Source organism: Boleophthalmus pectinirostris, unplaced genomic scaffold, assembly GCF_026225935.1.
Source record: "Boleophthalmus pectinirostris isolate CB_2022bp ecotype Guang Dong unplaced genomic scaffold, ASM2622593v1 HiC_scaffold_7, whole genome shotgun sequence".
Classification (NCBI taxonomy): domain Eukaryota; kingdom Metazoa; phylum Chordata; class Actinopteri; order Gobiiformes; family Gobiidae; genus Boleophthalmus; species Boleophthalmus pectinirostris.
Window position 1 is genome coordinate 2,387,001 of NW_026571473.1, and position 12,500 is coordinate 2,399,500.

At 36.8% G+C, this 12,500-nt stretch overlaps 1 protein-coding gene across 1 annotated transcript in view; it reads left to right on the forward strand.

Moving 5' to 3' along the window:
• Positions 1-12,500, forward strand: part of ptprc (protein tyrosine phosphatase receptor type C) — a 63,280-nt gene that overhangs the window by 8,019 nt on the left and 42,761 nt on the right. Inside the window, exons 4-6 of the mRNA XM_020927747.2 lie at positions 4,319-4,333; positions 7,267-7,386; positions 10,459-10,524. Of these exons, the coding sequence (XP_020783406.2) occupies positions 4,319-4,333; positions 7,267-7,386; positions 10,459-10,524 (201 nt within the window). The remainder of the gene's footprint in view (positions 1-4,318; positions 4,334-7,266; positions 7,387-10,458; positions 10,525-12,500) is intronic.

Here is a 12,500-nt window from a genome sequence, read left to right on the forward strand (position 1 = left end):
GCAGGGTCGCCTCTCCACAGATCTGACCTGTAACTTGGTTTGGTTTGGTTATTTCATGGCAAGGACTATAGGAATAGGAATAATTTAATAGGAAAAACAACAACAATATATATAGCCATATGTTTTTGTGTCCATCACCTGACCTGTGAGTGAGTGTGTGTGCATGTGTGTGTGTGTGTGTGTGTGTGTGATGGAGGCAGATGGTACTTTTTTTATTATTATTATTATTGTTATTATGAATATTTTTATTTTACCAACATGCAAAACAATAGAAAAAAAAAACAAAAAAACTGTATGACATACAAGTCACAACACAACACACACACACACACACACACACACACACACACACACATATATATATATATATATATATATATATATATATATATATACACATATATATATATATATATATATATATATATATATATATATATATATATATATATATATATATATATATATATATATATATATATATATATATATAGTGTACGTAGACGCCTTCTGCCTCCTCTTTCGCCAGAAACAGGTGTTTACAGCCGGTGGCTGCACATGACGTCCAACTACAGTGTTGTTAGGCAAGGCGGAGAAGTGAGGAGCGGGGGGAGCGGGTGTGCGGACATTTCGTTCGCGGACGAGAAGTGAGGAGCAGGGAGAAGAGCGGAGCAGGGAGAGGAGAGAGAGAGAGAGGAGAGGGGACGGTCGCGGAGATTCCGTGCCCGTAGAAGTGAGGAGAAGGGGGAAGAGCGGAACGGGCAGCGGGGACAGGAGTAGGAAAGGGGAGCAGAGAAGGTTGCGCGGAGATTCAGTGCGAGAACTAGCTTACAACACGCAGCAGAAGCGGACTCTTTCTTTCCTTGAAAATTACGTTTTCAGACATAGGATATCGCTTTCGTGTCCTGAAAAAACGTTTGACTAGCTCTTGGAAATAAAGTAGTTTTTCATAATAAGCAGAAGTTACCTGTCCAGGAGTAATTTGGCGACCAATGCGTCAGTCTTTAGTGCTATGCTTAAGTCGCGCCATATGAATGAATCTACAAGAATCACCTTAGTTTGGCTTCGCTGTTTCCCCTTGTCTTCTTCTTTCAAATAAGAAACACTTTCTTTTGCGGCTAATGTTGGATTTGAATCTGCCATTGCAACAAACTTTGTGCTAACTGTCAGGAAGATTAGGTCAAAAAAAGCTACTGAAATGTTGCGTTGGTGGAGTAAACAAGTTCTTAATTTGGGTAATTTTAACTTCTCTATTGTTTTTACAGTGTTTTGTATGTGCAAATCTTCATATAGAAACAAAAAAAACTGTTTTTAAAAAAAAAGTAAAAACTGCTGATCATTGCTGTAGAATGCATCAGCAGAATTTTCTTGACACTGTTGAGAAAAGTGACAGAGGGAGTTTAAGTGATGTTCTTAGATTTTCTTAAATTTTGTTACAAGAAACATTTTTTAAAAAAAGTAAAAACAAACTTTTTTTTTGTAAGTTTTTTTGCAAACTATTGTGTAACAGTAAATTTTTTCAAATAAACCCTCAGCCAAATTTCAGCAAGGTTTGTTCAAAATGATGATTAAAAATATTTTTACTTTTTCAAAATAAATCCAGTTTCAAAAAAAATATAGAATAAAAACTGCAAATACCTGCTCCCAAATGTAGTGAAGTAAAAGTAAAAAGTATATACTTTACATGTACTTAAAGTAAAGTACAGATACCTGCTCTCAAATGTATTGAAGTAAAAGTAAAATGTGTATACTCTAAATGTGCTGAAGTGAAGTAAAAGTAAAAAGTATGTACTCTAAATGTACTTAAAGTAAAGTACAGATACCTGATCTCAAATGTAGTGAAGTAAAAGTAAAATGTGTATACTCTAAATGTATTAAAGTAAAGTACAGATGTAGTCAAGTAAAAGTAAAAAGTACCTACTCCAAAGGTACTGAAATAAAATACAGTTACCTGCTCTCAAATGTAGTGAAGTTAAAGTAAAAAGTATATACTCTAAATGTACTAAAGTAAAGTACAGATACCTGATCTCAAATGTAGTGAAGTAAAAGTAAAAATGATATACTCTAAATGTACACAAGTAAAGTACAGATGTAGTGAAGTAAAAGTAAAAAGTACCCACTCTAAATGTACTGAATTGAAGTAGAGATACCTGCTCTTAAATGTAGTGAAGTAAAAGTAAAAAGTATATACTCTAAATGTACTGAAGTGAAGTACAGTGAAGCACATGTGCAAGTGCTGATAAAAACTCATCAGCAAAAGTAAAAAAAGTGAACAAAAAACTGCTGGTAAATGTATTTTCACACTGCTGGGGTGAGGCAGAAGTGAAAGTTTGTGTGTTCATGTTTTAGGGGCTTATAAAACTCTGGGATATTCAAGGAAATCTCCAAACAAATGATCCACAAATGTTATCAGTGTTTGTTTTCCACTGGCTCCACAAACTTCCCATGTTATATAAATCTTATAACATCAAGTCTGTGCAGTTTGCATTTTTTAGGTTTGAATCATGACACCACTTTCTGAATCTACTGTAAAAAACAAAACAAAAAAAAAAAAACAAAAAAAAAACTTTTTGGTAGGGGATTCGTCATCTTCTTGTTTCTATAAATCCGTCATTGCTCTGCTTGGAATGTTCCACAGTGTGACATTAAACAGCTCGACTTTACATTTACTCAACTACAGGCAGTGTTGGGAAGGTGACTCTTAAAATGTAATCCCCTACAGATTACAGATTACATCCCCCAAAATGTAGTTTATAATGTAATCCATTCAATTACTTAAAGTGAGTAATGTAATCTGAATACTTTGGATTACTTGATTTGCTGTAGAGAAGCAAAGACTAAGACATCGTAACATAAGATGTTTTGTCTGATAAAAGAAAATAAAAAGCCCAGACTTTACTTAAACAAATTAAAAATATTATTGATAGAAGACGAGGAGACACGTCCACACAGCAGGATTTAGACCTGGTTTTAGTCCTGGTTTAGTCCTGGTTTAGTCCTGTTTTAGTCCTGGTTTAGTCCTGGTTTAGTCCTGTTTTAGTCCTGGTTTAGTCCTGGTTTAGTCCTGGTTTAGTCCTGGTTTAGTCCTGGTTTTAGACCTGGTTTTAGACCTGGTTTTAGACCTGGTTTTAGACCTGGTTTAGTCCTGGTTTAATCCTGGTTTTAGACCTGGTTTAGTCCTGGTTTTTGACCTGGTTTAGTCCTGGTTTAGTCCTGGTTTAGTCCTGGTTTTAGACCTGGTTTAGTCCTGGTTTTAGTCCTGGTTTAGTCCTGGTTTAGTCCTGGTTTTTGACCTGGTTTAGTCCTGGTTTAGTCCTGGTTTTAGACCTGGTTTAGTCCTGGTTTTAGTCCTGGTTTTAGTCCTGGTTTAGTCCTGGTATTAGACCTGGTTTAGTCCTGGTTTTAGATCTAATTTAGTGTCTGGCAGTGAGTGGAATTACCCCCAAAATTAAATCAGGAACATATCACCGTGTAATCCATTTATTTCAACAAAGTAACTGAAACAGTAACTGTAACTGAATACAGTTACTCATAATTTGTACTCTGGTTACGTAACTCTGGTACATGTAATCTGTTACTCCCCAACACTGACTACAGGTATAGCTCAAAAATACTTAAAAAAAAAAAAAAAAAAACCTGGGCATTCTGACTGTGAGTGGGTCGCCTCTCCACAGATCTGACCTGTTAACTTGGTCTGGTTTGGTCTCCATGAAGATAGAAAGGTTTAACAGGTGAAACATTCCAGACAAAGCGATAACATCTTAGTGGAGAAAAGCTTCTGCCGGAGCCTCCACCAGAAAAGTTGCACAGTGCAGCTTTAAGCGAGCAGAGCCTGGTGAAGTGAAGCGCGCTGACGTTTGGGCGACTGAAAAGGGGAAGCAGCTCTGCAGGATGTTGTGGTTTGACTGAAATAGAGACGCTGAAATCTTTGTTTTACCGTCACGGCAACTTGGTCACAATGTATTTCATGTTTTTTTTTTTTCACACCTTCAACTCGGGGAAGAATGTTATCAGCAAAGCCGCCATTTTTGTTTCAAGCACATGCTGAGTTGTTTTGTCTGGAACATACTCAAGTCGAGGTGTTTGAATTACAAATTAAATTAAACTAAACTAAACTAAACTTGTGTATCACCTACTTGTCTCCATGGTGAGAGATAATATATTTGTATGCCATACCGTGGAACATTCCAGGCAAAACAATTACAGCTCCATGAACACAAGAAGGTTGCAACCATGGCACCCTGAAAAGTTACATAATGTATCTTTAATATGATGATGCCCTGTATTCATTTTGTTTCTCTTTCTCTTTCTGTTGCAGGTCAGAGTACAGCAGGTATGTATGTTTTGTTTTTTTTTTCCCTTTATTATTGTTTTTTATTGTTAAAATTTTACTTATTATTTTAAAATCCTAAAAAAAATAAAAATAAAAAAAATTTGATTTTCAAAACAGATATTACCCAAAATTAATTTTTCTAGCCCTATTATACTTTTGTCCCCTCGTCAAACACAAGCCTGGACTTGTATTTTCTTTCATTTACAGTTGTTCCATGAATCTAAAATCATGTTCTTCGAGCTTCAAAAATGCTCAGTTTGCTTTTTGCCTCTTTTGTTGCGTCATAGGTAAAAGTCTGATGCAGATTTTAAACCAATAAACCATCACCAGACTCATTCTGTGGTTCTGTTGGCATAGCATTCACTCAGATCATTTTGTTTTTTGGTTTGTCAGTGCCTCAATAACTCACTGGAAACAGATGTGTCATTTGTAAAGTGTGTTTTCCAAATGCAGACATTATTTAAGTTAGACAATGTGAAATGCTGCTCCGCTCTCTTCTGAAGCCCGGGCATCACCGTCTCCTGTCGCCTCTTGTTTTCTCTGGAACGTCTTTTGTCATATTTGGCGTAAAAAGGCTGATGAATTTCAGAGCTGCACTTCTTAGTTGGTGTCTTTTTTCTGGACAGTCTATCTAAATGAGCTCATGTCTTGTCTTCCCTCGTCCCTCGCACTAATCCACCACGTTAGGCCACAAGTGAAACTAATGTGGTTTAATGTGAGTGACCTCTCCCCTGCTGTGAGGGAGGGGCACAGCTCATGTACGTGCCCCGTGAGGAAGTACATACACACAAGAAAACACATCCTGTCACCAGAATTATTATATACACTTATGAAAGAACAATACTTTCTCAGGGTCAGTCAATATTGTGTGTATCTTTTCTTTGCACTAACAGGGATTTGAAGAAGTACTACTCTTCTTTAGTAACATAGTGTATTTGATCGTAACATTGTTAGACTTCTTACTGCGCAGTATTAGTAAGAAAAATGGTGGAGAGTTAAAAAGTAGTCAAAGTAGTCTGGGCCCACAAAATGATTTGTACCTAGGGCCCAGAATTTGGCGCTACACCTCTGTTAATTTCACAATATCCAACAGTCCCTCACTCGTGTCCTCTGAACTCCTCATGCTGCACTTCTTAGTTGGTTAAAATTCTATGATGTGATGTTAAAAACTGAGCTCAAAAAATAAAAAGTAGCCCCAAAAATTGCTAGTATTGAGTAATAATTTTTATTTATTTTTTTATTACTGTACTAACTTTTCTTCTGGAAAGTTGCCTGCTTGTCTCTATGAAAATACTATTGCTGAAGCTCTGTTACCCAAATTAGACTTTAATCTGAGCTTTGTTTTAACACAATCTGACCAGTTTTTTGCAGACTATAAGTCGCTCTGGAGTATAAGTAGCATCAGCCAAAAAATGTGTAATGAAGAAGAAAAAAACATATATAACTTGCACTTGGGGAAAATGTATTTTATGAAATCAGAAACCAGGAATCGACATTTCCTGTTGAAAGTCAAGTTCTAGTAATAACAATAGAAGAGAGAACAACAGACGGTTAACGTCACATATGAACAGTTCTTCAGATAAATTATAACATAAACAACAGAAACAGAACAAGTTTACCAAACTCTCCATCTCACTCCAAATCACTAAATCCATTCAATTCTTCATCCTTGGTGTCACTTCTGAACAATTCGGTGATCTCTGGAGGTAAACAAAGCACCACTTCCTCTTCTGTGTCGCTGTCGTCAGACTCAGCATCAGTTCCAGTTAGAACTATTCCGGTCTTTCTGAATCCTGACAGGATGGTTTCGGTGTCACTGAAGTCCAGACTTTGTCCATCCATCCAGTGACTTCAGGAAAGTTACACGGTGCACTCGGTTGCCGTGAAGCTCTGTTCTCCATCCTCGCTTTCCACCAGTCCCTCACAAGTTTCTCGCTCACTCCGAACTTTCTTATCATTTCTTACCAGTAGAGTGAAGTGACAGTGGTACAGGAGTAATAGTAGTACTAGATACTGACACACAAGACTAGAGCGTCTTCTCACGTCTCAGTGTGAACATTTTAGTACATAAGTAGCACTGGAGTATAAGTCGCAGGAAACACCCAAACCATGAAAAAAGTGTGACTTATAATCCAAATGTGTGAGGTTAACCAATTCTCTCTCAAATAAAATGACACAAACTTTAGCCAACAGTTGGTCAGTGAGTCACTCACCTTTTAGTGTAAAATCAAACTCTTAAACAGAACCATGAACACTCACACTGATCACACGCTCCTGAAAATGTGCTCTTCAATCCATTTTTTCTTTTTTTTCGAGTTTTCAGACTATTTTAAATCATTCCTGACAGTGTTTGCTATGTGTGCATTGTGTCACCATGGCAACTAATGAATATTCTGCCACAAACATACATGTAGAACACCCCCAGACTGATGTCAATGCAAACTATCGACACTGAAGATATTTTCTGATCTGTCTAATGTAGTTTCCTCATCACAAACGGAACTGGAGTTGTGTTTTCTTCTCTCAGACAGAAAACATCCGTTCCACCTTGTGATGTCATAATACAGGTAATACAGGAAGTACTCCACTGTGTTTTTAAACTCGATACACTGTCACTAGAATCATTTTGATCATTTCAGCTCTTGTATGTCCAATCTCTACTGAACTAAAAAGTAAAAAGAGCTGTTCACTTAAAAACTACTGCTCTATGACATCACAAGGTAGAACAGAGCATTTGGAGCTTTGGAGATGTTGACAGACTAATAATAAAAGGTTAATCAGACGTGTGAATGAAACAAAACACAACTCCAGGAGGTGACATTAACACGGCTCACAGCTCACAAGAATCTGTTTTATGGAATATAGAACTTTTTTCATCAGACACCAAATTTCAACATGAAAATATCAAGTGATCTTTTGTTTCCTCCCCCCAGACCCTGGCTCCTTACCATCCCAACCGCCCCCTTCCTCCACAGACTCTAATACAGCATCCCAGGTAATCAACTCAGATAACAACTCCACTGGATCTCAGAGCCCTGCCTCCAACAACTCCAGTAAGTTTGACACAGACACAGTGCTGAACCAAGGACAAGTAGTAAAGTACTATAGTAAAAAAAAAATATATATAATAATAATACTGGATACTTTTTACTTCACTACATTTGAGAGCAGGTATCTGTACTTTCTACTCTAAGGCTACATTCAGACAGCAGGGCTTAACGCTCAATTTGAATTTTTTTGTGAAATCCAATGTTTTTTCGAGGTCGTTCACATTTCCAATTAAATGTGACTTGTATGTGACTCCAGTGTGAACATTAAACGGCCCAAAAGTGTCCCACATGTGACACTGGAGACACGATGACGTCGACCGCAGCGAGCGTCTCTGTGTTTACAGAAGTTGTCCAAACATGGACGCAGCATTGAGCACCTGGAGATTTTAAAGTTCCTCTCGTACCGAAGCCAGAACATGAACAACTTACTTGTTTTAAGGAGATTGAGAAGGAGAAGGACGAGGTTTTTGGCCGTGGTGTTTTGTGGGACAGTACGTTAAAAGGAACGTGTAGATGCGGAGACGTAGTCAAGAGTGATGAGTGGTGATGTGCTTCACTTCAGTGACATGGAGTTCATTAACAATTTTTGCCTACTTCAGCTCAGAACAGTGACGTTTGTGTCTTGTTGATAACATGTAGGTGGATGAATGTGCTTTGGCCGTTCACACTGAAGTCACATGTCTAAAGATCAGATATGTATCAGTTTTAGGAGCATATATCCAAGTGTCCTGGGTCACATTTGAAAAAAAAAAAAATGGATCTGTGTGGTTCAGACTGTCATTAAAAGATCAGATACAGGAACATGGGGCCAAAAAATCGGATTAATTGGCTCACTTCAGGTGCAGTCTGAACGTAGCCTAAGTTTCTTCTGTTTTATTCATGACCATAGTGTTAGTTTTGCTCAGTAGTTCACTAATGCTGATCGCCGTTCGCCTTTAAGCTTTTGCATTTTTTACCTTGATAGTTGTGGAATGTTGATCCTTTGTGGACCTTGATGGTTGAAGATTTGTGATGGGGCAGATTTATGAAGCTGCTGGAGAATACCACACACATTTACACACACATTTTACCATTGAAAAGCACTGAGCAAATATTCTGCTACACACTAAGGCTGTACTTCCGGCCGCTGTGAAAAGGTCTATTCAGACAGGTTTTGGCCCTTGTTATTATTTTGGTTGCTAGGTAACCTACAGTACCTCTATATTATCTCCCATCTGCTGCTTGTCTCAAACCAGGAAGTAAAATTAGAACCTTCACCAAAATGACAAAACTAAAAAAAAATTGTTTTAGAGCAGGAGTCTCCAACTGTAGCTCAGGAGCCACCAGTAGCTCTCCACCCACTTCCAAGTAGCTCACCAAGGGATTCTGGAATTATACTATTGTGCTGAATAACAAAAAATCTGGTTAATTACATACCTACTACCATTGTTCATGTATCATTTTGAAGCCCAACTTTGTGCATGAATAAATGAGCAGTGACTTATGTTTTATATCAGTGTTTCTCAGACTTTTTTTCACGAGACCCATATTTTAAAAGTCACAAACCTTCACGATCCAAGTCAATAAACATTATTCATAAATCACACAATAAAGGTGGATTTGGATTATTGAACATGAATGAGGATATTTTATTGTTGATGAGTGATCGTGTCTCTGAACTATTAGTTTTACTCCAGTTTGAAACAATGAAAAACAATCACTGAAGCAGCAATAAAAGAATCCAGAAGTCGCCTGTTTGGACATTAAATGTAAAACATTTATTTTTCTTTTCTACATTCAATTGAACCAGCAATATTGGAACAAAAGAGTCAATAAAATCATTACAAAAAGATTAGAAATGATACAAAACATGTCTTAACATTTGAACATGTATCTATCTCTAGTGAGATAGGTGCAGGAGGAGACGCAGCAGCAGATCAGGAGTATAGGCAGAACTGTATATTACAGACCTACATGCAGATTGTGACAAGGAGACCCCAAAAAAATCTCCTGCGACAAACGTGAGGGTCGCAACCCAATCTTTGGGAAACAATGGTTTATAGGTATCTAACTTTATCCAAAGGTTCACCATCTTTCTTATAATCATCTCAGTTTCTTGCAGCCGGTAAAATGAGTAACCCTCTGGCATTTTTGTTTTGTAAAGGAGCTCACCGGAGGAAAAGGTTGGAGACCTCTGTTTTAGAGAAATCACAAGCACTTTAACCTTCTGGGACCTGGACTATGTTCAAGACATTTTGGGATGTTCAGGCACTTCATAAATAGTTTTTGCAAATCATTATTCAACTGTGACTTTATTGTGTTCCATCAAAATGATTCAAACATAAAATGAATGTTTTATAAATCATATGTGGACATATAGATATAAAAATATTATAACAATATAATTCTTTGTTTTTGCTCTCATCAGGTCCAATCAGCCCAAATAACAAAGAGAAATCAATAAAACCATGTAAGAGTTCAGGTTCCAGGAGGTTAAGTTATTATTAAATAAAATAAATAAAAACAGGTCCCACTTTTGAACACCAAGTAAAGGGTTTAGCAATAACTAGACTATTCAAAAAGACTGAAAAGATGGTTACAAGTGTATTTATTCATAAATGAAAACTAACTATAGACATTTCTGCATATTGATCAATTATAATTAATCTTTTAGAACACATCCATTTGAGAATGGTCAGTTTAATTTGTAGTCTAGTTGTTGGTGTGTTAGTTACTTAACTTTACTCAAAGGTACGTTGTGTAACTTTATGGTTGGGGGTCAGCTGCTTGTTTCCATGGAGATGTCACTGCTCTGCCTAAAATGTTCCACAGTATGACATTAAACAGGCCTGCCTCATATTTATGCCATTTCCAATGGTTTTATTGCTCAGAAATACCTTGAAAAACAGACATTCTGATTGTGTCGGTCAGTTTTTGTTTTTTTTTAGAAAGGTTTACTACCATGGAGACAAGCATTTGACAGAACCTCCACCAAAAAGTTACACAATGCACTTTTAAATAAACTATAAAGTATACTATCATGTTTTTATTGAATCAATCATTAACATATTTTGTCCTTTTTTTTTTTTGTAAAAGCACCAACACCATCAACAGCAACAACAACAGCAACAACAACAACAGACCCCTATAAAAATGACCCATGTAAGTACTTCCTGTATTTGTAATGTATACATGTACTATGTTATTATTTCTCAAACTGTGGTACTATGAAAGCTTCTTGTTGTGTTGCTTCTTGTGTTTCTCCTCTTCAGTTACGTAAATGTCTCAGTGCAGATATATTGTCTGAGCAGCTCTTGAGGAAGTATTTTCTTGTCAGAGAATCAGGAAGGGTACTGTTAGCATGCTAGTTGTTGTTAGCATTACCTGACATTAACGTTAAGAGTTGTGAAAAGTGTTTATAAAGTCATTGTGGTGAATAAGATGGATGCTCTGAATGTAGAAGGGAAGTGAGGAGGAACTTTGGATCACTGTAAACAGAAAGAAACGAGTTCTGTTTTTCATGATAAAGACACAAATAGAGCACTGTTAAAGAGAATGTACCTGATTAAAGGCTGCAATTGATACTCTGCAGCCCATGTGGTCAACATCCCCTGGGGTTGTGAAGCTAACTGTAGGCACTGCTCTGTCTGGAGTTGATTTGTGTTTCTCACGCATAAAATTACAGTCACAAGATAGCTAGCTACAAATGATGACTAACTGTATTCAGTTACAGTTACTGTTTCAGTGAGTGGTAATTGGATTACAGTTACTTAATTGAAATAAATGGATTACAGGAAATGTATTTTCCTGTTTTCACATTTCGGGCTAAATTCCTTTTTTTTTCTTTCTTTCTTTTCCCCTGATAATTCTACTCATTGCCAGATACTAAACCAGGTCTAAAACAAGGACTAAACCAGGACTAAACCAGGTCTAAACCAGGTCTAAAACAGGATTTAACAGGACTAAATCCTGCTGTGTGGACGTGTCTCCTCGTCTTCTATCAATAATATTTTTAATTTGGTTCAGTAAAGTCTGGGCTTTTTATTTTCTTTTATCAGACAAAACATCTTATGTGAAGATTTCCTCGTCTTTGCTTCTCTACAACAAATCAAGTAATCCAAAGTATTCAGATTACATTACTCACTTTAAGTAATTTAATGGATTATGTTACAAACTACATTTTGGGGGATGTAATCTGTAATCTGTAGGGGATTACATTTTAAAAGTCACCTTCCCAACACTGCCATTTAGTCACTGTCACATTTTTGTTGAAAAGTAAACTCCTAAACAGAACCATGAACTCTTGGATTGATGGCAGGCTCTGATGTGTCATTTAAATTCATTTTGGATTTTTTCCTTGAATTTTCTGACGATCTTAAAACCTTTTTTTTTTGTCAGCGTTTACTAGACTTCGACTGATATGGTCAATGGTCACATTTTTATACAGCGCTTTTCCATTTTCAAGACGCACAAAGAGCTTTACAACAAGGAACCACTCACACATTCACACACACTCTCATACACTCATCCACCAGTGTACGGAGGTGGGTTAAATGTCTTGCCCAAGGACACAACAACAGAAACATTCATCTGCGGGAGCTGGAATCACACCACCAACCTGTGGGTCAGTGGATCTGACGCTCAACCAATGATGTTTTATGTCGAGAGTGTGATTCAGTCCTTCTGATCAGAGGTCAAACGCTGTACCAACTGAACTATGTGGCCCCTATGATAATAATAATAATAATAATAATAATAATAATAATAATAATAATAATAATAATAATAATGTTTTTTTTCATGGCCAGTACAATGCCAACACTTTAGAATCCTGTCGATGTTTTGGGGCAGATATCTAGGGCCAATTTGGATGATTTTCCCCAAACGTGTAATTTAAATGTACTGCAAACTCTTTTCTTTTTTACTCTATACCTACAAGAGAGCTGCACACACCTCTTCACACGCAAGTATTCAAATAAAGCTCATGTGTACTCTTTAGGCTGCAGGTAAATCACATATCAGCCTCTGCTCAAGATTTAGATTCTTTTATAAATTATAAACCATTTTAAGGAGCTTAATTATTCCCTGATTGTGGGAAAGATGGACTGGTGTGGGCAAAGTTGTGTTTTAGTGTTAGT